The sequence below is a fragment of the Callorhinchus milii genome, unplaced genomic scaffold, assembly GCF_018977255.1.
Source record: "Callorhinchus milii isolate IMCB2004 unplaced genomic scaffold, IMCB_Cmil_1.0 Scaffold1, whole genome shotgun sequence".
Lineage (NCBI taxonomy): Eukaryota > Metazoa > Chordata > Chondrichthyes > Chimaeriformes > Callorhinchidae > Callorhinchus > Callorhinchus milii.
Window position 1 is genome coordinate 136,560,365 of NW_024704742.1, and position 25,900 is coordinate 136,586,264.

At 48.0% G+C, this 25,900-nt stretch overlaps 1 protein-coding gene across 1 annotated transcript; it reads right to left on the minus strand.

Moving 5' to 3' along the window:
• Positions 1-631: 631 nt before the first annotated feature.
• Positions 632-20,270, minus strand: LOC103187343 (endothelial lipase). The gene is made up of 10 exons (XM_007906788.2): positions 19,947-20,270; positions 9,385-9,569; positions 8,358-8,537; positions 7,648-7,768; positions 5,654-5,878; positions 4,643-4,885; positions 4,161-4,281; positions 3,316-3,537; positions 2,864-2,962; positions 632-1,125 (listed from the first exon to the last, which is right to left on the minus strand). The coding sequence occupies exons 1-10, from the start codon at positions 20,041-20,043 to the stop codon at positions 1,113-1,115; spliced, it is 1,506 nt and encodes a 501-aa protein (XP_007904979.1). The 5' UTR covers positions 20,044-20,270; the 3' UTR covers positions 632-1,112.
• Between the last annotated feature and the right edge of the window lie 5,630 nt (positions 20,271-25,900).

A 25,900-nucleotide genomic window follows, 5' to 3' on the forward strand; every position in this document is an offset into this window, starting at 1 on the left:
GCGAATGGTGCCATAAGGAGTGTATAATGAATGGACGTGAGAAATCAGGGGAGAGAGAAAGAGAGAGGACTGTTAGGAAGGAAGAAAGAGAAGGGGAGGTAGAGAGAGGGAGGGGGATAGATGGAGATAAAGGTCTCACTCTTTCAAGGCTATCTTACCATCACAATTGTAGACTAAACAAGGAAAGGAGAGGAAGAGAGGTCATAAAGGGGGAGAGAGAGAGAGAGAGAGAAGGAAGAGAAGAAACAAAGTGATAGAAGGAGTAGGGAGGCACGGCAGAGGAGATGAGAGAGGTAGAGAGAGAGAAGGGGGGGAAGGAAGAGAAAGAGTGGGAGTGAAGGAGGTGGGGGTGGGGGGAGAAAGAAAAACAACAACTTGTGCATTTATATTGCGCTCTTCATGTGGGTGTAGGCTCTCAGGGTGTTGAAGAAAAAGAGGGGGAGGGAGAAGAGAGAGGGAAGAGGCTCTAAATAGAGGGAGAGAGGGGGATTGCAGAGAGTGTAGGAGTGGGAGTAAGAGGAGGTGAGAGGAGGAAGGAGTGCGCGGAGAGAGGGAGAGAGGAATTCCAGAGAGTGTAGGAGTGAGAGAGGAAGTGAGGAGAGAGAGGAGGAATTGTAGGCAGAGTAGGAGCAAGAGTGAGGGAGAGAGTGGGGGTGGGAGGGAGAGGAGTGGAGGGGAATATGGGCATCGATAGTTGTGGTGCATCATTGTGGTGCTTCCATCAATACCAGAGCTCAGAGTCCATATTGCATCAAACAAGGTGACTGGAGAAATGACAACCAACGAGCGGGTGAGGAAAGGTTCTCAGGGCATTGAAGAAAAATAGGGGGAGGGGAAAGAGGGTGCAAATAGAGGGAGAGAGGGGGATTGCAGAGAGTGTAGGAGTGGGAGTGAGCGGAAATGAGGAGGGAAGAGAGGAGGAGGGAGGAGAGTGCGGAGAGAGGGAGAGACAGAGTGTGACAACTTTGTGACGGGCATCAGGGAGAGGAATCGCGTCAGTGAAAGGTCACGGCATCCGGTCACAACCGCAGGTTTGGGCGGTAGGAGGAGAGCAGGGGAGGGTGAGGGAGAAAGTTCTCTCTCGTCCTTCCAAGGTCATCTTGTCCACGACGCTACACGTTCAGACTATACAAGGAAAACAAGAATAAATAACGTTACATTGAAAGAAAAAGGAACACATTCCATGTCTTACTGAAGCAATGGTGTTTAGATGTGTTTGGAAATAACAACAACAAACAACAACAAAATTACATTTATAGAGCGCCTTTCACATCGGGAGGACATCCCACGCACTGGACAGACTGGGGTTGGGATCCGAGGAGGGGGAAGGGGTGGGGTAGGGGTGAGGGAAGGCAGAGAGGTGGGAGGGCAACCGAAGGCACGATCGAAAAGAGACCGGCCTTGAAGGAGGTAAAGGACTGTGGGATGGAGTTCCAGAGTGTGGGGGCAGAGAGGCTGAAAGCCCAGCCACCGATGGTAGAGCGGGTCGGGCGGGAGACATGGAGGGAGCGGGCAGATTGGTAGGGTGTCAACAGGTCAGAGTGGTGGGAGGGGGCAAGGCCATGGATGGCCTTGAAAGTGAGGACGAGGATCTTGAATTCGATCCGCTGGGGGATGGGGAGCCAGTGGAGTCGGGCGAGGGTGGGAGAGATGGGGTCACGGAGCCTGGTGCGCAAGAGTACACGAGCTGCAGAGTTTTGGATGATCTGCAGTTTGTGAAGGGAAGAGTTGGGAAGGCCGATGAGGAGGGAGTTTCCATAATCGAGCCTTGAGGTGAAGAATACGTGGGTGAGGGTTTGGGCAGCCTGAGGGGTGAGGCAGTGGCGGAGTCTGGCAATGTTGCGGAGGTGGTGGTAGGCAGTGCCGGGAGCCGGGAAATAACATCTCCCCCGATCCTCCCCACCGACATTGGAATAATGGCAACCCCAAACCTGGTTGAGAAGCCCTGGGTTCTGCCACCTTGGATGATGGTTAGAGGGGGATCATTCTCAAGCAGCAAATAAAAAGATCTCTCCAACTTTAACCAACAACAACTTGCATTTATATAGCGCCCCTCACGCAGGGTAGCGTCCCAGAGCACTTGACACTGGTGTAGCACAACACCAAGTTGAGGGAGATGACCGTAGGCACGGTCAAAGAGGAAGGCCTTCAGGCGTAACCTGAAGATGGGGAAGGAAGGGGCAAGGTGGAGGGATCGAGGAAGAGTGTTCCAGAGTTTTGGGGCATAGCGGCTGAAAGTGTGGCCACCGGTGGTAGAACAGTGGGCACGAGGGACATGCAGGAGGCTGGAGCTAGTCAAGAGGAAAGGTCCCTGGGTCTTACTTTGAACGACAACATTTTCAGTACAAACTCATGCTACTATATTCGAAAGTGGAGATGGGGCAAGTTTCTGAACACATTTTAACGCCGTTCATTAATAGTGACATTCCACTAAAATAAATGTGGCCACTCAATCCGCGACTGTTTGTGGGACTCCGCTGTGCACAATTGGCCGGTGAGTTTCCCCCACAAAATACTTTACAATATATTCTGTGAAGCGCCTTGAGGAGCCTCAACAATGTGCTAAGGCGCTGTATGAAACGCAAGGATTATAACTCAAGACCGGAATATCACTCCATCTCACTCCACATCCAACCTCCCAAACCACCTACAGGAACAATGTGGGTGGGAGCAGACGTAAGAACTTGTTGGCGAAAGAAGACCCAAGGTCTATCCAGTTCGCCTTCCACCACCCTGGCAGTCGCACGTCATGTCCCAAACTATATATTGTATCCTGAAATATTTATAAGGATAAATATCCTTATTTTTGCTGGACAATTTCTTCATCTTGTTCCCCATCACAGAAAAGAATCTGGTGTGTTACCTAGTTTTGTTTGTAGCCTTGCCCATGCATTTGACGAACAGCATTTCATTTCCTGGGGTGATTTTCAGGGCGGAGGAGTTGGCTGCACAAAACACGTATCTGCAAACATAAACCCAGAGGTTAGTTACAAGAGTAGGTGGAGCATGCAATGGGGAGAGATCAGGGAATGGGGTTAAGAGTACAGAGCTCCAGCACAGATACGATGGAGGAGAATAGAGATTGGGGTTAGAATAGAGAGATCCAGTTAACAAGGGTTCAATGACCCCCTCTTCTCTCCCCACAAAACTCCCCCTCCCTCCTTGGTCAACAGCAATTGGAGCTTCGTTTCGCCCACAAAATATACAGTCAATTCACTTTACAGTATAGTCTGTGAAGCGCTTTGAGACGTCTCGAAGACTTGATAAGGCTCTAAATCAAATGCAAGGATTATTATTATTATTATTACTACTCACTTTTTCTGCAATTCACCAGATTTGATGCGAAGTTTTCTGATCTCCATCTCGGGCATGTCGTTGTGTGTCGTCTTGGAAAAGAAGTTTGTGATCCTTCCCCACAGCGAACTCCACGTGTTAGCCGTTCCCTCCCATCTCAGCTTAATCCTCAGCAAGTCCCCAATGTCATCCTCACAATACACCAGGAAAGAGTTGGTCTGGTTTATGGAGAAATTTTCTGCCCTGGAAATCACACAGGAGGGGGTGGGGTGGGTGGGGGGAACGAATTAAAAATCATAAAAATCACAGAAATCACAAGATATCATAGACTTCACAAGGGTGGGGGAGGGGGGGGGAATCGTAAAAAAAAAAAATCGCAGAAATTCCCCCCAAAATCATTGAAATCAGGGGAAATTGTAAAAAAAATTAAAGGAATCAGGAGAATTGCAAAAAATTCATCCAAAAAACACAAGATTTTTTTTTTTGGTGGTGGGGGTGGGTGGGTGTAACGTCAATGTGATGGAGAGCGGGGAGGACAGTGTGGCTGATCCAAGCCGGGGTCACAATCTAATCACAGGAAAACTTTCTTTGGGGTCTGTTTTACACCTTCCCACTCACCCCACATAATCCCAACTACCCACCCGACACATAATCGCCCTCAACTCCAACACAAAACACACCCTCGTCTCTCCCCCCCCAAACACACACACACACACAAACAATCACCCTCATTCCCCACTCCCCCCCCACACAAGCACTCTTCATACCCACACAAAAAAAAATTCGGAATCACAAGCACCGCACGCACACACAATTTCTCTCATCCCCCACCTCCCCCGAACCCGCACATAATTCTGGTTACGTACATTTTGATTACCAACTGTTTGCCGTCACGAGTGGTGCCGTGGAATCTGACGGAGAGTTTGGGTCTTGGGTCAGACAGGGGGGCCGAGCCGAAGGGGTGCATTTTCAGCTGGTAATGATACACTGATAGAGAGAGAGGGAGAGAGTTAAGAGGCACAGCAACAACAACAACGTATATTTACACAGCAGCTTTCACGTCGGGAGGACGTCCCAAGGCGCTGGACAGTCAGAGATTTGGACCCGAGCTGAGGGTTGGGAGTAGGAGGGATGGAGGGCAGAGAGGGTTGAAGGATACAGTCAAAGAGGAGGGTCTTGAGATGTGCTTGGAAAGAACCAAGGAGGGAGCGAGGTGAAGGGGATGGGGATGGAGTTCCAAAGCTGATGGCCTGACCGCCGATGGTGGAGCAGGATGGAGCTCACTGAGTGGAGGGCACGGATAGAGTTAGGGGCGAGAGCATTAGCTGCAGCCTGAGCCAGACATTACCTCTGAAGGGCATGTCAGCCCTGGTCTTCAGGTACATGGGTGCCTTGGGTTTGTTGCGGACGCGGTTGACGTTGTAGCCCAGCTTGTTGCAGCGGTTCTTTCGGCAGCTCAGACACAGGCCCTTCTCAAAGGTGTCGGTGTCTGAGCAGCGATACGCCAGGCTGGTCTTGTCCTGGTTCAGCAGAGAGTCGACAAACAGCTTGACCGAACGCACATGCTCACAATGCACCACATCCCACAGCTCTGCCGCCATGCACGAGAGAGAGAGAGAGAAAATTCCAGTGAGTCCCAGCCTTAACTGTCATTTATTTCAATGGGTTAATCAACCACAGCCAATACAGATCTGTTAAAGGCAAATCATAGAATAATACAGCACAGATGGAGGCCATTTGGTCCATTGTGCCTGTGCCAGGTCTTCGAAAGAGCTACCAACTGGCCCCACTCCACCACTCTTACCCTATAGACTTAATCCATCTACACAACATCAACCCACTCAATCAAGTTTATTAGTCATTTGAGGCCAAAGGGCCGATTGGCTTCCATCTGTGCTGTAATATTCTATAAATTTACCTTTAACAGATTGCCGTGTTGGCAGTGATTGATTAACCCATTAACCGAGGCCTCCTACTGTACTGTAAGATTCTATTATTCATCATCCTCCCATTCCCGGCCCCCGCCCCAGTGTTGTGAAGAGCCCGTTGTAGCGACAAGATAAATATTTGCTGGCAACGAAGAACGCTGACCAATATTTCACGTGTCCCCCCACACACTGAAACTCCCACTTCCCCCAACCTAACTCCTGCTGTGGGACACTTCAGTGCACACTTGGCTACCACGTTTCACCAACGAAATACACAGTCAATTCACTTTACAGTAGATTCCGTGAAGCGCTTTGAGACGTCTCGAAGACATGATGAGGCGCTGTATCAGATGCAAGGATTATTATTGTTATTATAATCTGAAGCACTTTGAGACGTCATTATTACTCATAAAATTAACAGAAGTACTCACGCCCGAAGGAGATGGATTTCAGGACGTCCTGCAGACCACACCCGGGCTGGTAGCCCCCACCGTTGGGGTAAACGTCCACGTGGCCCACGGCCTCCTGGATGCCAATACTGACCCCCAGGGCGTTCTGCGAGAACGTGTGCAGGACGTCGACGAAGTCCGCGTCGTCAGGTGACAGGCGATTATCTTCCGCAACCCCCTCAAACATGGGCCCAGCTGGGTCCAGCCCTGGAGAGAGAGAGAGAGGAAGAGTGATCAGTCGGATGCCTGACCCACAAGGAAACCCATCGTCGTAAACGTCACCCACATATGCAAATTCTGAAATGGCAGCTCTCCCTGGAAAGACACACCTTGCTTACCTAATTTGGGAGAGTATTAGGCAGGTTGGCCACAGCCCAGCTTTGGCGGTGGAGCGTGTGTTGGATAACTGCTGGAGTCTGACCAGCTAACACTACGTAGCTTGCCACTGATACTGTTTGGCACGCTTTCCCGCTGCTTGTCTAGCTTGGCCCACCTTTGGAGCTTTGGCTTGCAGGGTTAACAGGAGCTGAGTGGGAAGAATCCCTACCCCCAGTGGCTGGTCTGCCTTTCCAAGCCCTATTCATGAGCCAGGCCGGGCTAGTGTATATATATATATATATCTCAGCCGTGCCCTGGAATACTGCGGACCTGCATAGCTCAAGAACTGGACGATGTAACTGGACATGCTGCTGCCAAACACGTCTTGAAACCAGTTCAGCTCCAAGGAAACCGCACTTACCTTCCCTTCCCCCACTTTACTAATCCAAGTCCTGATCACACAACCTCCTCAGACTCAGAGGCGAGAGTGCTACCTGGCTGAGCCAGCCTGACACACTGTTATTACAGACTAATGATTATTATTATGTGATTAAAGTTAAAATCACGCGTTAGAGGTCATTTCTAACTGGTTTTCGGTGAGGAGTCAGCCAGCAATAACACTGCCACGTTACACGTGAATCGATATCACTTTTCTTAGTATGTTTGAACTTCCTAAAGCAGTTACTTGGTATTTTGTCAAGCCATCGGAATAGTCTTATTAATGCTCCCAGTTCCACCCATGATTATAGAAACTAATTTGTTGATCAATATAGTTCCTAATTTTTCTCTCGTTCATTTATTACGTTGTAATCCCTTGGGATAGCCACAACAATAATGTGTGGACGTACAATCTATTTGATTTTTTCTGATAATATTATAGTAACAATGATAATCCTTTTGTATAGCGCCTTATGACATCTTTGAAACGTCTCAAAGGGCATCACAGAATATATATTGTGAAGTGGATTGACTGTGTATTTGTGGGCGAAACATGGCAGTTGTCCCACAAACAGTCTCGATTGAGCAACCACATTATTATTTTATATACCTATTTCTTTAAGAGATTATTACCCCCAAAAAGCGATCAACAATTGACTAACAACCGAGTTCCTACTTACTGCTGGGTAAGAGGTGTGCGGAGTAAGTAAATTTGCCCAAGGTTTCGCCCTGCCAGGGAATCAAACCCATGTCCTTTTGCTGGCGAGTCAAACGCTCTAACCAATAGGAGTCCTGTAGCTCAGCAATTGCCTCGCAAGCGAGAGACCTGGGTTCGATTCCCGGCAGGGCGAAACCTTGGGCAAGTTTCTTTACTCCAACGCCTGATAATAATCCCTCAAGAAAAAAAAGAAACAATAATAAAATTGTTCACTTCAATCCGCGACTGTTTGTAGGACGCTGTTGTGCGCAATTGGCTGCCGTGTTTCACCCAATGCAATAATTATTATTATGATGATGATACAGGACTCAACATCTGGTTTGTTATAGCTGATTATCTTGCCTGTATGTACTTGTCATTAATTATTATTATTAGTAAGCACTGGGAGCACAGACATGATGGGATGAACAGACTCCCTGCACATTGCCACGAGAGAACAAGGGGAGGAGGTCGAAGGAAATTAAAATGTTTAGGAGTTTTTCCTCATGCCCGATGCTCTTACCGGTGATCCGGCCGATTTTCCCGGCTCTCTGCTGCAATGCCCCACCGGCAAAACCGGCGACGTGGGCTCCCAGGCTGTACCCGATCAAGTGGACCTTGTGCAGGGGCAGCTCTGACATCACCTGCACAACAGGGTTTACACTTACGTTCTTCCCTCAACACCTCTCCCCTCCACCCCCCCCAAACCCTCCACGACAACCCCTACCCCCACCTCCAGTTCCGGCCCTTCCCTCTCCAAAACCACCCACCCTATAGCCGCCCACCCGCCCACCAAGAGCCAGTTCCTCCTCCTCCTCCCACCCACCCCACAGAGCCATCCCCTCCTCTTGTTGACCCCTACCCCACCTTCCCCCAGAGCAGGCAACCCTCCCCCAACACACACGCCCTACTCTCCAGAGCCAGCCCCATCCCCCTAGAATTGGCCCCTCCCCCCAGAGTCAGCCCCATCCCCCCCAGAGTCAGCCCCACACCCCCAGAGCCAGTTCCACCCCTCCCAGAGCCACCCACTCAATCTGGCCCCTGCCCCATGATCCGACCTCTCCGCCACCCTCTTCCGCGCCAACCCAGACCTGAGCACCCGGCTCCCTTTCCCCGAAACTGCTTTGGCATGCAGCGAGCTGGTGGAGGCGGGCGAGGACGGGGAGGGAGGGGGGAACGAGGATAATAGCCGAGCTGGATGTTGGGGCCAGTGATGCCAGCCTGAGGGTTTACCTGGAGCCACTCCACCATCTTGCCGATCTCCGTGCCCACACGCCGGGTATTGTTGGCCGCGGTGATGTAAGTCTGGTGAGCGCTCATCAGCCAGTCCACCACAATCACATTGGAGCCCTCCTCTCGGTCCCCCAGTGCCTTGGCCATATCCGCAATCCAGCTCTCAAACAACCCAGTCGTCTGTGAAGACATTATAATAATTATTAATAATAATCCTTGCATTTGATATGGCGTCTTATCTCGTTGTCCAGACAACAACAACAAATTACATTTGTACAGCTCCTTTCAAGTCGGGAGGACGTCCCAAGGCACCAAACAGCCTGGGGGCGGAGAGGGAGGGAGCATGAACGAAGACACGGTGGAAGAGGAGGTTCTTGAGATGGGCCTTGAAGGGAGGGAGCGAGGTAAAGGGAATATGGGGTAGAGGTCCAGAGGGTGGGACCGGTCGGGCAGGGGATGTGAAGCAGAGGGAGCTGATGTCTCAAAGCGCATCCCAGAATATATTGTAAAGTGAATTGACTGTTTATTGTGTTGGTAGCCAATTGCACACGGCAGCGTCCCACAAACAATCGAGCATTGAGTGACTACATTTTTTTTTAAATATATTTTTTTAAGCGATTATTACCCCGGAAAGCGATCACCAATTGACTTAACAACCGGGTTCCTACATACTGCTGGGTAAACAGAGGCGTGTGGAGTACAGAAACTTGCCTGGAGTTTGGCCCTGCCTGGGAATTGAACCCAGGTCCTCTCGCTTGCGAGGCAAGTGCTCTAACCAATTTCAACCACGAACTACAGTCAATTCACTTTACAATATAACCTGTGAAGTGCTTTGAGACATCTCAATGACGTAATAAGGCACTTTATCAAATGCAAGGATTTTTATTATTACTATAGGACTCTTAACGCTCTCTCCTTTTCTCTCACTATCTCGGGGACGATGAGAAGAGCAGAGTGGTTTGACTCCTCCTCTACATTACATTTCAGCGGTTCCTCATCGATTGGGATGGATGCAATCGCTACTCACCGTCCAGCCGTGGATGATGAGGAAGGTTTTGGAATCCTTTTTGAAGTTACACTCTTCCAGGCTCTTGCCCACCCCTGGCCTGAGGTCACACTCCTTCGGGCCTGACTTGTCAGAGACGCTGAGTTTGAATTTTGTCTGAATGTCGCTGTAGTTCATAGTCACCTCATCATTGGAGGGCCCCTTAGCTACAATAAGAGACACCGGAGGTCAGGTCACACACCCGAACACCACGTACAAAGTCTACATGAAATTGAAGGAAAATATTATTAATAATACTTGCATGTTAATCACAATAATAATCCTTGCATTTGACATTGGACCTTATCACATCTTCGAGATGCCTCAAAGCACTTCACAGATTATATTGTAAGGTGAATTGACTGTATATTTTGTGGGCGAAATGTGGCAACCAATTGCGCACGGCAGATTTTTTTAACTACTAGGTAAACATAGGCATGTGGAGAAAGGAAACTTGCCCAAAGTTTCGTCCTGTTTGGGAATCAAATCCAGGTCCTCTCCCTTGCGAAGCAAGTGCTCTAACTGTTTTTATTGCAACCGGGGGTAATAATTCCTTCCTCTCCAAAAATAAATAATAAATAATAATTTAGTCAAGCAATCTAAGACTGTCTATGTCTCAATCACATTATAAGACGGTATATCAAATGCAAGGATTATTATTTAACATAGCACCTTATCAGGTTGTTAAGAGGTCTCAAAGCGCTTCACAGAATATATTGTAAAGTGAATTGACTGTGTATTTTGTGGGCGAAACGCGGCAGCCGACTGCACACAGCAGTGTCCCACAAACAGTCGTGGATTGAGTGACCAAATTATTATTTACGGAAGGATTATTACCTCTGGAAAGCAATCCGCCAATCAACTAACAATCATGTTTCTACTTACTGCTTAGGTAAATAGAGGAAACAGAGGAAATTTGCCTACGGTTTCATCCTGTCCAGGAATCGAACACACCGCTTGCGCGGGGAACTCGCTAACCACTACACAACACCATTCAACAACCTGAAAATGACTCCCCCCGCCTTCCCCCCCCTTCCCCCGCTTCTTTGTGTGTGTCTCTGGCTGGCCTTTATCAGCCAAGGTTGTGTGTTGACTACAGAGAGTAACTGATCACCACAGTAAGTTGTGGTAGCCAGTTGCTCTAAAGAAAGAGAGTATTTTTATTTCACGTTAAAACTACTCAAAATGCTCTCCAGCTCTTCCAGTTTTAGTGTAATGGCTGCTTTCGTCCCCTCACATGTACCCATGAGTGAAAGGCCAATCCTATCTACATATTTCTGCATATTTTATCCACAGAGTCCACTTTACAGTATATTCTGTGAAGCGTTTTGAGACATCTTGAAGATGTGATAAGGCGCTATATCAAATCCAAGGATTATTTATATTTCTATCTAGAACATTATCAGCCACGAGACTGGGAAATTTAACATCCACCTAAACAAACAGGACCTCGATTTATCTGAAGGATGGCAGTGCAGCATTTCGCAGGAATTACTGTAATGTGTAGTGACAGTGTATTTGTAAGTAAAAAAGGCAACCAATTTGCGCACAGCAATGTCCCACAAACAACCGGGAGAAGAGAAACCCTCTTCTCTTTTCCACTAGTCCACTCTTTTAACATTCTCCTGAACAGGACCTCGGTTTAATGTCTCATAAAAAGAATAGCTCCTCAAGCACCGCAAGGGACGGAAACAAAAGTGATAATAATATTGGACTGAGACAGCAAGAAACACTTTCAATTTCAGGTCCGGATATCCTTGACCAAATGCTTTATCTCAGCTGCGGTTACACTGAAATTAAATAATTTCTTTCAACAACTATTTTAAAGAACAATTCGTTGGGGAAATCACAAAGTGAAAGCAGGTACTGATTGCACAGTTTCTATTACATTGATAAGAGAGATAATAGTTTGATAATAGTTACTGGAGCTAATTCACCCACGCTTAGAAAGAGGAATCCTGTAGCATAGCGGTTAGAGAAAAGCGAGATTTGATTCCCGGGAGGGGTGGAATCTTAGGCAAGTTTCTTTACTCCACACACCTCTGTTTACCAAGCAGTAAGTAGAGTGTTAATCGAATTGACTGAGGGGTAATAATACCTTCAACAAAATAAATAAAAATTTGGTCACTCAGTTGGGTGAGACATTGCTGTTGGCTGCCACGTTTCGTCCAGAAAATATGCAGTCAATCCATTTTACAATATGTGAAGCTCTTTGAGACGGTTTAAAGACGTGATTAATAGTCAATCTAGTCCCAGATGAAATCCTTCAGATGAGATGTTAAACCGAGTTCCAGTCTGCCTGTTCCGGTGGACATTAAAGATCCAATGGTACTATTTGAAAAGAGAAGGGAGTTTATCTCTTCCGATCTCCTAGTTAACAATCCCCCAAATCAAATTGATTGCTCACTCCCTGGCTGTTTGTGGGCCAGTACTGTGCACAATTTTTCGGCCGCATTTCCCTACAAATACACTCACTCTATGTCACATTAAGCCCTGTGAAGCGCTTTGAAATGTCCTTCCAAGGTGATAAGGCACGATATCACATGCAAGAATTATTATTATAATTCCAACACACTGAGGTTAGAAATCATGGAAATATTCAGCACAGCAGATGGCCATTCGGCCCATCATGTCCGTGCCGGCTCTTTGAAAAGAGCTATCCAAATCAATCCCACTCCCCCGCGCTCTCCCCATAGCCCTGCAAACTTGTCCTCCCCAAATAGTTATCTACTTATCTCTCAAAAGTTGTTATTGATCGGCTTCCATAAACATTTGAAACAATGCATTCCAGATCCAAATAACTCCTCACCTCCCCTGCTTCTTTTAACAACTATCTTAAATCGGTGCCCTCGGGTTATCGACCCACCCGCCAGTGGGAGTAGTTTCTCCTTGTTCACCCTATCAAATCCCCTCATCATTTTGAAAACTTCTATTAAGTCTCCCCTTAATCTTCTCTGCTCCAAGGAGAATAATCCTAGCTTCTCTACCTCTCCTGATAACTGAAGTCCCTCATTCCTGGCACCATCCTGGTCAATCTCCTTTGCACCCTCTCCAATGCTTTGACATCCTTCCTAAAGTGTGAGGGCCCGAACTGAACACAGTCTGTAGCTGAGGCCTAACCAGTATTTTATAAAGGTTCATTCTAAGATTTTTTCCCATTCCCCCACTCAAGACATCTGCATTTCCTCATAGGAACATAGGAATTACTGGACAAAGAAAGACCAAGCTCCATCTAGTTCGCCTTCTACCATCCTGGTAGTCGCTTTCTACAATAATGGAAATGTTCATAGCAATAGCCCACAAATATACAGTCAACTTTACAGTCTATTCTGTCAAGCGCTTTGAAGACGTGAAAAGCACTATATCAAATGCAAGGATTATTATATATTATAATTAATCCTGTACGGATTTGTGTACAGCAGAGTGGAAAGCTACGGGAACTTTTATTCAAGGTTGCCTGGTTCTTCCAAACATGCCATTCAAATTACTCATATACTGTAATCCCAAATATTGTTTTTTAATTTGTTCCTCAAATCTTAACAAAACAAGTCTTGGAGGTGGGGGAGGGGATGGGGAGGCTGGAGCGAAGTAGAGAAGGATAAATCACGGAGTCTTAACACATAGGAAACAACTCCTATTCCCAGCCCAACCCGGAGGGGCGGTCATTGTCACCGAAATCCCTACACAATAAAGTGGGATTAGGTGGGCTGCGGGACAGGATGCCTGGGAGGGAAGTGTTTTCTCCTACACGATTGGGGGTGGGAGAGACAGAGGTAGGTTTGGGGAGGTAACGATCAACTGAACTGCAGTCGTGGTTCGTTTGATATCCTAAGAAACGTTTTGCCTTTTTTTAAAAAAAATTCAAGACAAGTAACACTTTACATTAAGAGCATAAGAATTTGCTGCCAAAAGAAGACCAAAGTCCATCCAGTTCACCTTCGACCATCCCGGCAGTCGCTTGACATGTCATGTGTCCGAAACTATAGATTGTCATGAGTTAAAATCCTGTACAGCACTTGGAAACGTTTCAGCAAAATGACAAGGCATTATTATGAAATAAGACTGAAACTTAAAATATTTAAGAAGCTCATCGTCAAGATGGGTTGTTAAACCAACTTCCTGTTCAGATGGATGGTAAATGGCCTACAGCGTTGATGGATAAGCGAAGGGAGTTTCTCTTGGTGTTTGGCCAACAATCACAGTTCCAAAAACTTTCACTTCCTGATTGTTTTTTGCTGTGTGCAACAAATACTACACCGAAAAGCTATTCAGTCTACACTGGCACTGCTAATAGAGCGCTGGGGGAACGATGTATTGTCAGAGGTTGTGAAGTCCTTTGGATGACAAACTGAGATTCCGTCCTTCTGTTCTGGTGGACATTAAACTTCCCGTGGTACTATTGGCTGTCGCATTCAAATGTAGTCGCTATACTTTACAAGTAAATCCTGTGAAGCACTTAGATGACATGACAAGGCACGATATGAACTATAGGATTATTATTCCAGGCTAGTTTTGCTCACTGAACTGCCCACCTCTTCCCTCCACTCTGAACTCTGCAGCTTCTTGTCCTTTCCCACAGGCCTATCACCACCATCCTCACCCGGCTCCAATGGCTCCCCATCCCCCAGCAGATCAAGTTCAAGATTCTCGTTCTAACCTTTAATTACCTCCTCGGGCTTGCCTTTGACTTGCCCCCTTCCTTTGCCCCCTTCAAGGTCTGTCTCAAGACCTTCCTCTTTGCCCGCACTTTCAGGCACCTCCTCCCCCCCAGCTCGGGTGCAAACCCTGGACTGTCCTGCCCCTTTGAGACGTCCTCCCAAAGGGTGGGTGTGTACAGTGAATGATTGTCTGCCGGGGTTTGCCCACAAAATGCAGTCAATCCATGTTACAATATATTTGTGAAGTTCTTTGAGACGTCTCAACGATATAAGGCGCTAGATCAAATGCAAGCATTATCATTATTATATTACTAGCTGTACCTGTTGCAGATACACTTGCAAACAAAGGATCCAATATGAATTGTAGATTTCAGTGATACCATCACAAACCATTTAACATGCGATAAACACTGTGTGTACACCTTAAGCAAACATGTGCGATGAGCTTGTTTGGGTCATAGCTTATGAACGATAGAAGATCCTATCAAAGCTACGTGAACCGAACGTGGTTTACTGCGTGATCCGGCAGGTCCTCGAGTTATTGCAAGGCTTCCGTGAAGACGACATTTGCGGTTTTTCCTCCTTCGGTCATGAAGTACAGGTTTTGAGATGTAGCCACACATGAGCAGCCAATATAGAATTGTCCACGGGAAAAGCAAGCGATATTCAAGAAAAGGCCAACAACCTTTAAGCTCTGCCCCTTGTGCCTTGTTAATTGACATGGCAAAGCACATTTGAACAGGGAATTGGAATCTTTTGAACTCAAACGGGTAGTCACTTGCGAGCAGTGGGATGCGAGGAATGAATACATCTTCCCCTTTGAACTGACCAGTCAGAAACAGTTGCTTCTACAACATGCGGCATCAACTGCTTCACCACCAACCTTGTGCCGTTGCATAGCTTCGGTGCATCTAGATTCCTCAGCAGCATGATTATGCATCGAAGCTTCAGTACGGGTTTGTGTGCAGTCATGCTGGATGGTTCCAAAGAGTTTAAACACTCAGTTGGATAGTTGACAGCATTTTCGACGTCACGAACAGTATCTAATCGACTAATACACAGTTTCTTGGCCAGGGGTGTCATTTAGTAGCCGGGAATTAATTTTGCTGGGAATTAATCTTGCTGGCAGACTCATTTTTTTTGAACAAGGATGGCTCGCTCAAACAGTCACTTATGATTTACTTAGTTATGGCTGAGGTTCAGGAAAACTTTGTTTTGGAGTTCTGCTACATCTTGTTGATTCCACAACCTCGGAGGAATTTGCATTCGGCCATCTGCTGGATCCACTGGAATCTTGCCATCCCCAATTTCCAGAAGGTCGGCATATGTATTGCTCCAGATGTGAAACTGCCAGGAAGATGGACTTGCATGTTTGTTCTGAGACTCTTCTTTTCCCCACACGCCCACAGCCTGGAAGCCTTAAGAGTGGCATTGAGTTCATCAGCACGAGCACCACACTGTACGACCGCTAGTGTCTCCTGACAAGATAGATGTCATCCCTCCCATCATCTGGGCATTTTCCCTGATGTCCTGAAGTGTCCCGTCCAGAGACTCAAAGGCACGTGCGTGCGAGCTGGTGCGTTCATCCACCACAATGTTTTTCAGTCCTTGTTCAATGTAGTCGCGGAATATATTAATATAGTATCTCTCTAGAAGTGTGTGTGTGCTTTCCTCTGACGCCACTTTGTTGTAGAACACCCCGCATACATTTTGGGGTGGGGGGGGCTCAATTAAAGTATTTCTTGGAATATATATTTTTTAATATAACTCATCAATATAGATCCCTGAAAATATGCCCATGTCTCTCCCCCTTGCAAGACCTTTCCGATGAGGTATAAATCATGCCTTGTCAATAGGTTTATTGCGTTCTTGGTGGACAGAGACACACACACACACCACACACACAGACACACGTTTCATCTTTATTAGATATTACACATGCGTAGTGGATCCAGATTTCCTTGTTGACATTATGGCACCATCTGCTGTTTAAAGTGCAAAAGCACAGACTTTAAAGATTTTACTGGGATTATCTATCTGAACTTTTCAGAAAAAACGTCATCTGGCGAGCAGTTCCTGCGAAAAGTCACCGGTTATGGATGGTGTGTGTGTGTGTGCGTGCGGGGGGGGGGGGGGGGGGGGAGGAGGGGGTGGTGGGATGTGGTTAAGTGAATCTCCTCATTTCAACTAATTCCAGATCCCTAGAATTGAAAAGATTATAGTTTCCCAACAAAATCTCTGCCGGCTTATTATAGTCACATAAATATGGTCACATGTATTAAATTACATGCGAGTCAAATTATAACCATCTCCAACACAGGCCAGGAACCGGGCAGGACATTTTTAAAAGTTTCTTTCACAGAAGCATCCCGGTCTTTGAATAACACACCATATACCCACCCACACCATACACCCAAACACACACCATACACACACCATACATCCACAACGTACACACACACTCACAACATGCACACACACACACACAACATACAATATGCACACAACACACAACAGGCACACATAACATGCCCACAAAGCACACACAACATACAACACGCGCGCACAAACACGCGCGCACAATATACAACACGCGCGCCCACACGCGCGCGCACAACTTACAGCACGCGTGCCCACACAATCGGCCGCAACATACAACAAGCGCGCCTACACATGCATGCACAACATACAACACGCGCGCCCACATTCACGCACAACATACAACGCGGGCGCCCACACACACACACACACGCGCACAACATACAAAATGTGCGCCCACACACGCATAACAAACAACACCCACACCAACTTACACTTATGTAGCGGCCTCCATGCTGGGAGGCGTCTCAGAGCGCTTAACGATGGCGGAGCCCAAGGCTGAGCCAGGCGGAGGGGAAAGGTGACCTGAAGATGGTGAAGGATGGGGCGAGGAGAAGGGGTTGAGGGAGGGTGTTCCAAAGTATCGGGGCGTAGTGGCCGTCGATGATGGTGCGGAGGATTCAGGGAACGAACCTAGAAGAGCGGAGGCAACGGATACTGCTGTGGGGAGAGAGGAAGTTGGAGAGATGGGGGGACGGGTGGGGGGATGGCAAGGAATGGAGGGATTTAAACACTACAGTGAGGATCTCGAAGCGGATCTACTCTGTGACAGAAGTCAGTGGAGTTTGGCCAGGACTGGAGTAGTCGGGGTACAGAGAATGCGGGCTAACACATGCACACCCCCCCATACGCACCACACACACCCCCCCATGCGCACCACACACACCCCCCCATGCGCACCACACACACCCCCCCATGCGCACCAGACACACCCCCCCATGCGCACCAGACACACCCCCCCATCCGCACCACACACACCCCCCCATCCGCACCACACACACCCCCCATCCGCACCACACACACCCCCCCCATCCGCACCACACACCACCCCCCCATCCGCACCACACACACCCCCCCATCCGCACCACACACACCCCCCATCCGCACCACACACACCCCCCCATCCGCACCACACACACCCCCCATCCGCACCACACACACCCCCCCATCCGCACCACACACACCCCCCCATCCGCACACACACACACCCCCCCCCATCCGCACCACACACACCCCCCCATCCGCACCACACACACCCCCCCATCCGCACCACACACACCCCCCCATCCGCACCACACACACCCCCCATCCGCACCACACACACCCCCCCATCCGCACCACACACACCCCCCATCCCCACCACACCCCCCCATCCGCACCACACACACCCCCCATCCGCACCACACACACCCCCCCATCCGCACCACACACACCCCCCCATCCGCACCACACACACCCCCCCATCCGCACCACACACACCCCCCCATCCGCACCACACACACCCCCCATCCGCACCACACACACCCCCCATCCGCACCCACACACACCCCCCCATCCGCACCACACACACCCCCCATCCGCACCACACACACCCCCCATCCGCACCACACACACCCCCCCATCCGCACCACACACACCCCCCCATCCGCACCACACACACCCCCCCATCCGCACCACACACACCCCCCCATCCGCACCACACACACCCCCCCATCCGCACCACACACACCCCCCATCCGCACCACACACCCCCCATCCGCACCACACACACCCCCCCATCCGCACCACACACACCCCCCATCCGCACCACACACACCCCCCATCCGCACCACACACACACCCCCATACGCACCACACACACACCCCCCATACGCACCACACACACACCCCCCATACGCACCACACACACCCCCCATACGCACCACACACACCCCCATACGCACCACACACACCCCCCCATACGCACCACACACACCCCCATACGCACCACACACACCCCATACGCACCACACACACCCCCATACGCACCACACACACCCCCACACGCACCACACACACCCCCACAACTAAAAACAATAATTAAATTGGTCATTTTCAACCTACACATCACACACCCCCCCCACAATATACAGTCAATTCACTTTACAGTGTGTTCTGTGAAGCGCTTTGGGACGTCCTCCCGACGTGAAAAGCGCTATATCAAATGCAAGGATTATTATTATTATTATACCACACACTCCCATACAACATACACAAATACACCTCACCCACACACGCCCAACCACGCCACCACCACAAACAACCATGTACACACACACACACACACAAAACCCTCACATAATTATTTGTTTTGGTCGGCCGGGTCTCCGTCACATGCGGAAACCCATCACCGTACTTCAGAGTATCCAAACCATATTGAGAATTCCATGCATCCGATCTACACGAGGAAATTCCAGAGATAAACTGTGAAACTTCTGCGATGTTTCAATCTTTCTGGTGCAATATTAACAGCAACAACCACAATGTACAACCAGATCATTTAAGAGATTAAAGTTAGAACATTTTCTAAAATATCATGATTATCGAATATTATCTCTAAATTGATCTCATTGCTATTGATAGCCTTGTAATGCCCTCCACAGTACGCATTTCAAAAGAAAATCCACGGGAATGCTCCCCCCTCTCCCCCCCCCCCAAAAAAAAAATGTTAGTTTAGAAAACCTTCAAGGCTTTGTGTTTTTTCTGGAAAAGAAACAATAAATTCAGGATTGCCGAGTATTCGCTTTAAACTTTAAGCAGAGCTGAAGTAATCAGTTACAGAGGCAGTCGCACGAGACTTGTCAGGGTCATCATACATCGCATTTCCACACATTGACTTTGAGGGAGCAAAAGCGTGACATTGGACGATAAGGAGCCAGACCACAGCTGCAACTGATCAATGAATGAAACCTTTTCAGTCTCTCGGAGTTTGGGATTCGGTGCATAAATTTGCACACGACGACGACAACTTGCACTTACACAGAGCGCCCTTCCTGTAAGGGTAGCATCGCAGACACTCACCTTCCTCCCACCCACCCACCCACCCACCCGAACAAAAAAAATCCCTTACTTTTTTTCAATATGAAATACACACAATACAAAAATTTCACCCACAAAACACACAGTCACTCCGCTTTACAGTGTATTCCGTGAAGCGCTTTGAGACGTCTCAACGACGCGACAAGATGCTGTGTCAGACGCGAGGATCATCGGCATTATTGTTAAATCCCTTTCCACTTTAAGTGCAATTAAAATACGCGGAAAATAAATGAGAGAGAGTGGGGGTGGGGTGGGGGGAAAGAGATAAGAAGACAAAAATAGTTAGTGAAACTTGACTAAATGTGGGTATTTAAGCTTCAGCAGCCAATTGAGCAAAGACACCCCAGAGACAAACTAAACTGATGGATAACTTAGTACAATTAAGAACAAATCAGCTTTTCTCACTCTCACTCTCTCTCTCTCTCTTACCAGGAAGTTGTGTGAAAGGATCGACCTGGGTTGAGCTGGTTTGCATTGAGCACATCAGACACAGCAGCACGTTCAGACCTTTCATTCCCCTCTCCATTCAAGTGAAAGTGCTTTAAAGCCACAACGATGTTAGAAAAATGCCCTTTCTCCTGTGTAATGCTATGTGATGTTCCCCCTCTCTCTCTCTCTCTCTCTGTCTGTCTCTCTGCCTTAAATCTCACAGTCAGTCCAAAAAGTCTCAATAAACTTTATGAACCATCTGTCCCCCCTTCCATGGATGCACTACAAACTTTGGTGTGATAGCCAGCGATTGGCTTTTTAAATAGATTTCCTTAAATCACCCGACTAATCGGCAGATAGATATTTGACTAATTTATTCTGCTCTCACATTGAGGATTGGTTTAGTTGGAAAGGGCTGGCGTGGCTTTAGTCAGTCAATGGGATGAATGGTAAAGTAATACCTGTTAATATTCTCTTAACAATCTTCTTTCCAGACTTTGGGAAGGAATGTTGTATAACATTTTTTTTTGCCTAAAACACACACTGCAAATAACATCAGAGACCAAAAGCTCATGATCTTCAATGACTCACATCTTGTTGTCCAGGATTACATTGGAAAAAAAGGAAAAGAAACAACTTATTGTAAACTTTTTGCAAGACTGTGTGTGTGTGTCTCTGTGTGTATGTGATGAGGAAAGTCCCTCTTTTTAGGAAGTAGATTAAACTGTGATATTAAAGATTATTAATTCATATTTTAGCGCTGATTGAGTTGCGATGTTATATTAACTTAAGGTAAAAGCGGTGGATTTGTTCTTACACCTTGGTCCCTCTTTTTCCGCCTCTCCCTCTACCCCAACCCTTCTTTGCTTAGTGTTAATTTCAATGTTGATTTCAGGTGTGACCAATTGAAACCTTTGCACTGCGCGGAGAGAGATTGAATGACATTGATCTGGTTTCACCTACTGGTTTTCTCGTGGAAAAAAATGTAGATCAGAAAAAAAAGCAGGAGTAAGAGAGGGAGGAATTGGCAGGTTATAGGGAGGCTGGAAAAAAAAAGGTCAGTACTGTACGTCTCGAATGTAACCGGCTGATACGTGTCTCCACGTGCGCATTCCATTCCACACACAAGGATATTTCCATAAAGTGGCTATACATGGAACTCTCAGTCTGGTTTGGATACTCATAAGCCCGGCGATGGGTTTCCGCACGTGGCAGACCATAAAAAAAACACCAATCCCCGACAACAACAACAAATCACATTCGTATAGCGTCTTTCGCATAAGCAGCAGCAGCAACAACAACAACAAGATTCCATTTATAGGGCGCCTTTCACGTCGGGAGGACGTCCCAAGGCGCTGGACAGTCGGGGAACACAGTCACTATACTTCACAGTAAGCGCTGTAAAATGCTTTCAGGTGTTTCAATGTCACAGTCGTTGTATAACAATAATCATCTTTGCGTTTGATACAGCGCCTTATAACATGGCTGAGATGTCTCATATACCGTAAAGTGAATTGATTGCATATTTTGGGGGCAGCCAATTACGTACAGCAGTGTCCCACAAACAGTCTTGGATTGAGTGACCACATTTTTTCAGGATTATAAACCTCTAGAAAGCAATCTGCCAATCGACTATCAATCAGATGGCTATTTGCTGCTAGGTAAACGGAGGCGTGTGGAATAAAGAAACGTGCCTAAGGTTTCACTGCGCCGTGAATCAAACCCGGGCCCCTCACTGGCAAGGCAACTGTAACAGGACTCCGCAAATGCAATGATTATTTATTGGATATTTATAGCACCTGCAGTGGAAAATCTGGCTGATTCACACACGCACAACCAGATAATTACACACCTTCCTAGCGCAGGGTCACTGTGGTCAACGCAAAGCATTTGGGAAGCGATGCCCAGTTTGCAGTCAAGCGAACACAAGGCAGAGAGGGAGAAGTACTGAGGCAGTTGACAGAAAGGGAACTAAGCCACCACAGGACTTTGCAGTGGACTACCACCTGATTTTGCAAGAGGAAGTTAAGACAGAATAGATAAAGCATTGCAGAAAAAATGCATAGAGAAGCTAACAGAAGGCATGACATTGGCATTTGTTGTATTGGATACAGCAACAGGAACAACTTGCACTCATATAGAGTCTCAGACCGCTTAACAATGGCGGGGGCTGACTCCGAGCTGGGGGTTGGAGGGGGGGGTTGAAGTCACAGTAAGCACGGTCGAAAAGGAAGGTTTTAAGGCAGGACTTGAAAAAGGGGAGGTGGGGGCAACTTTGCAGCTAAACCACACTCTGTGAGGCACTACTGCTGTGTGCAATTTGCTGCCACGTTCGCCAACACAAAATACACAGTCAATTCACTTTGCCATATATTCTGCAAAGCGCTTTGTAATGTGTCAACGAGGTGATAAGGCGCTATATCAAATGCAACGATTATTATCCTCTCCACACAACACTGTGCGGTTAAAAAACAATATTGCTCCTTAAGTAATTTGATAGAGCGCCTTTCACATTGGGAGAACATCTCAAACCGCTTTTCACAGGATTTCATAATGCTGTATAATGAACCTTGCGCTTGACACAGCGGTTTATACGTCAAAGTGTTTCAAACGATTTACTGTAAAGTGCAGTGTATTTGGTAAGACAATGTGGAAGCCAATTTGCACACAGCAATGGCGTTGCAAGCAGCTACCAAGTACAACAACAACAACAACAAGATTCCACTTACAGAGCGCCTTTCACGTCAGGAGGACATCCCAAGGCACTGTACTGTTGGGTCAGGATCCGAGCATTGGGGGGGAAATGGTCAGGGTGAGGGAAGGGAGGGAGTGAGGAGGGGGTCAAGAGTCGAGAGGGGAGCTGAAGGCACGGTCAAAGAGAAAGGTCTTGAGACCAGCCTTGAAGGAGGAAAGGGAGGAGGCGGTGAAGGCACTGGGGGATGGAGTTCCAGAGCCTGGGGGCTGAGAGGCTGAAGGCCTGGCCACCGATGGTAGGGCGGTTGGGGCGGGGGATGTGGAGCAGACCGGAGCCAGAGGAACGGAGGGTACGGGCAGGTAAGTAGGGGGATAGTAGGTCGGAGAGGTAGGAGGGAGCGAGGCCGTGAATGGCCTTGTAGGTGAGGATGAGGATCTTGAATTCGATCCTCTGGGGGATGGGGAGCCAGTGGAGGCGAGCGAGGGTGGGAGTGATGTGGTCCCGAAGCCTGGTGCGGGACAGTACACGAGCTGCAGAGTTCTGAATGACCTGCAGTGTGGAGGGAGGTGGCGGGAAGGCCGGCGAGGAGAGAGTTCCCGTAGTCCAGCCTTGAGGTGATAAAGGCGTGGACCAGAGTTTTAGCAGCGTGAGGGGTGAGGCAGTGCCGTAGTCCGGAGGTGATGGAAGGCGGTGCCAGTTGTGGCGCGGACACGAGGGAGAAAGGACAGCTCAGGGTAAATTAAATTACTTGCACTGTTGTGTTGGCCCATATGATCTCAAAGTCCTTGTTGTGGGGGGAGCAATGTGGAGTCCTGTAACGTAGTGGTTAGGACCAGGTTTAAATTCCCGGACGTGGTGAAACCTGAGGCAGGGGTGGGGAGAGATGAGCTCATAGTGGTATTAAGGAGCCTCCAATGTGTCATTTGGCCTTAGATAACTACCTGGTATTGCGGTGGGAGAGAGGAGGAACTCATAGACTATCCATTAAAATCACTGGGAAACCTGAGACACCTCAGAACTTTGTGGTAAATAACACCTGTGAGGAATTCGATCGCCATGGAGCTGAGATCAATCAAACATGTCCTTTAGATGTTAACATAAGGTTATATCTGCCTGTTAGAAGTGGGTGTTTAAAGATCCCAGGACTCAATTAAAAAAGGGTAGGGAACTTCTCACAGTGTCCTGCTCTGCCCACAGCACAGAGACAGTTTGTCAAAGTCACATACAACGTCCTCTCTATCTGTGATCAGGGCTCCCTCTGCCTCCTCATCCTCCTGGATCCCTCTGGGCAATGTCATCCGCAGACATGGGCTAAACTTCCACATGTATGCGGATGACACACAACTCTACTTTTCCTCCTCCAGTACCAACTCCAGGTCTGCTGATGTTTGATCAGCTCGTCTGACATCAGGGTCTGGATGAATGTAAACTTCCTGCAGCTGGTCAAGACAGAAGCCATACTCCTCGGTCAACAATCTAAACTCCTCAACCTCCCTGGGCTCTCCCTCAGACTCACTGAGTGTCTGGTTCGACCCCACAGCCGTTCTTCCTCTCCCACATCCTGTCCCTGACCAGGACTGCCTTCTTCCACCTCCGCCACATTGCCCGCCTCCGACTGTACCTTACACCAAATACAGTCGAAACCTTTGTGCATGGGTTTGCCACCTCCCGCCTGAATTACTCCAACGCACTCCTCGCTGGTCTCCCCAGCTCCATTTCAAAAAATCCAGCTCATTCGGAACTCTGCCGCCCGCACGCTGACCACAACCAAACTCCGTACCCCCATCCCACCAGTTCTGGCCCAGGCCCCACTGGCTCCCCATCACCGAACGTAATCGAGTTCAAGAACGTCTGCCCCACCAGTGGAGGTCAAGCTTTAAAACACTACGCCCCGAAACTCTGGAACACTCTCCCTCAATCCCTCCGCCTTGACCCCCTCTCTCCCCTTTTTCAAGTCCAACCTAAAAAACTTCCTTTTTAAATATATACTGTGAAGCGCTTTGAGATGTCTCAATGCACAGGCAGACATTTCGTCTTGATTAGTATAGATGTATCTCCCTGGAAGGGTGTGTGATTTCCTGTCGCTATTTTGTTGCATCCCTCATATTTTGGGGCTCAATTAAAACATTTTTTAATTCACGTCTCTATGTCAATACCCGGTTAGTGCGTACACACGACTGTCTATGCTGGAGACAAGGACGCTATCAGGTGAGCCAAACTGCCACATCCACAGACGTTTTACTGAAACTAAAACTGAAACTGATGCGAAAGGCGCCTATATGAACACAAATCAATAATAATCCTTGCATTTGATACAGCGCCTTATCACGTCTTCGAGACGTCTCAAAGCGCTCACAGAAGATACTCTAAAGTGAATTGACTGTATATTTTGTGGGCGAAACGCGGCAGCCACTTGTGCACAGCAGCGTCCCACAAACAGTCGTGGATTGAGTGATCAAATTATTATTATTTTTGATTTTTTTAAGGGATTATTCCCAGAAAGCGATTGCCAAATCAACTCACAAACGGTTTCTTGCTGACTGCAGAGTAAACAGAAACGTAAGGAGAAAGGAAACTAGTTTAAGGTTTTGCCCCGCTCTTTTCTTGCACTGTCAAAGAGGAAGTACTTGAGAAGGATCTTGAAGGAAGCGAGGGATGAGGCGAGATGAAGGGTCTCTAGGATGGTACCAGAGAGTGGAGGCAGAAGGTCTGACAGCCTGACGCAGGGTGGAAGATACAAAGCAGACCAGAACCCACCAAGCGGAGGGTTGGTAAACGTTTCAGAAGGTCACAGAGTTAAGGTGGGGCAAGACCATGGAGCGTTTCAAAAGTGAGGATGAGGAACTTGAACTCTATCCTCTGGGGGATGAGGAGCCAGTGGAGCTGAACGAGGATTGGGATGACAGCCTCACAGAGCCTGGTTCGCAGTCGTTACACTTCACAGAAAATCCTGTGAAGCGCTTTGAGATACTTTCTCCAGACATGAAAAGCACTGTATCAAATGCTATTACATAAGAACATAAGAATTAGGAGCAGGAGTAGGCCATTCGGCCCCTCGAGCCTGTGCCCCGCCATTCAATAAGGTCATGGCTGATCTTCAGACCTAACTCTGATTACCCGCCCTATCCCCATATCCCCTAATCCCTCTATTTTTCAAGAATCTCTCAGTCTCAGCCTTGAAGATGTTCAAGGACTGACATCTATAGCCTTCTGGGGGAGTGAATTCCATAAATTCACTACCCTCTGAGTGAAGAAATGT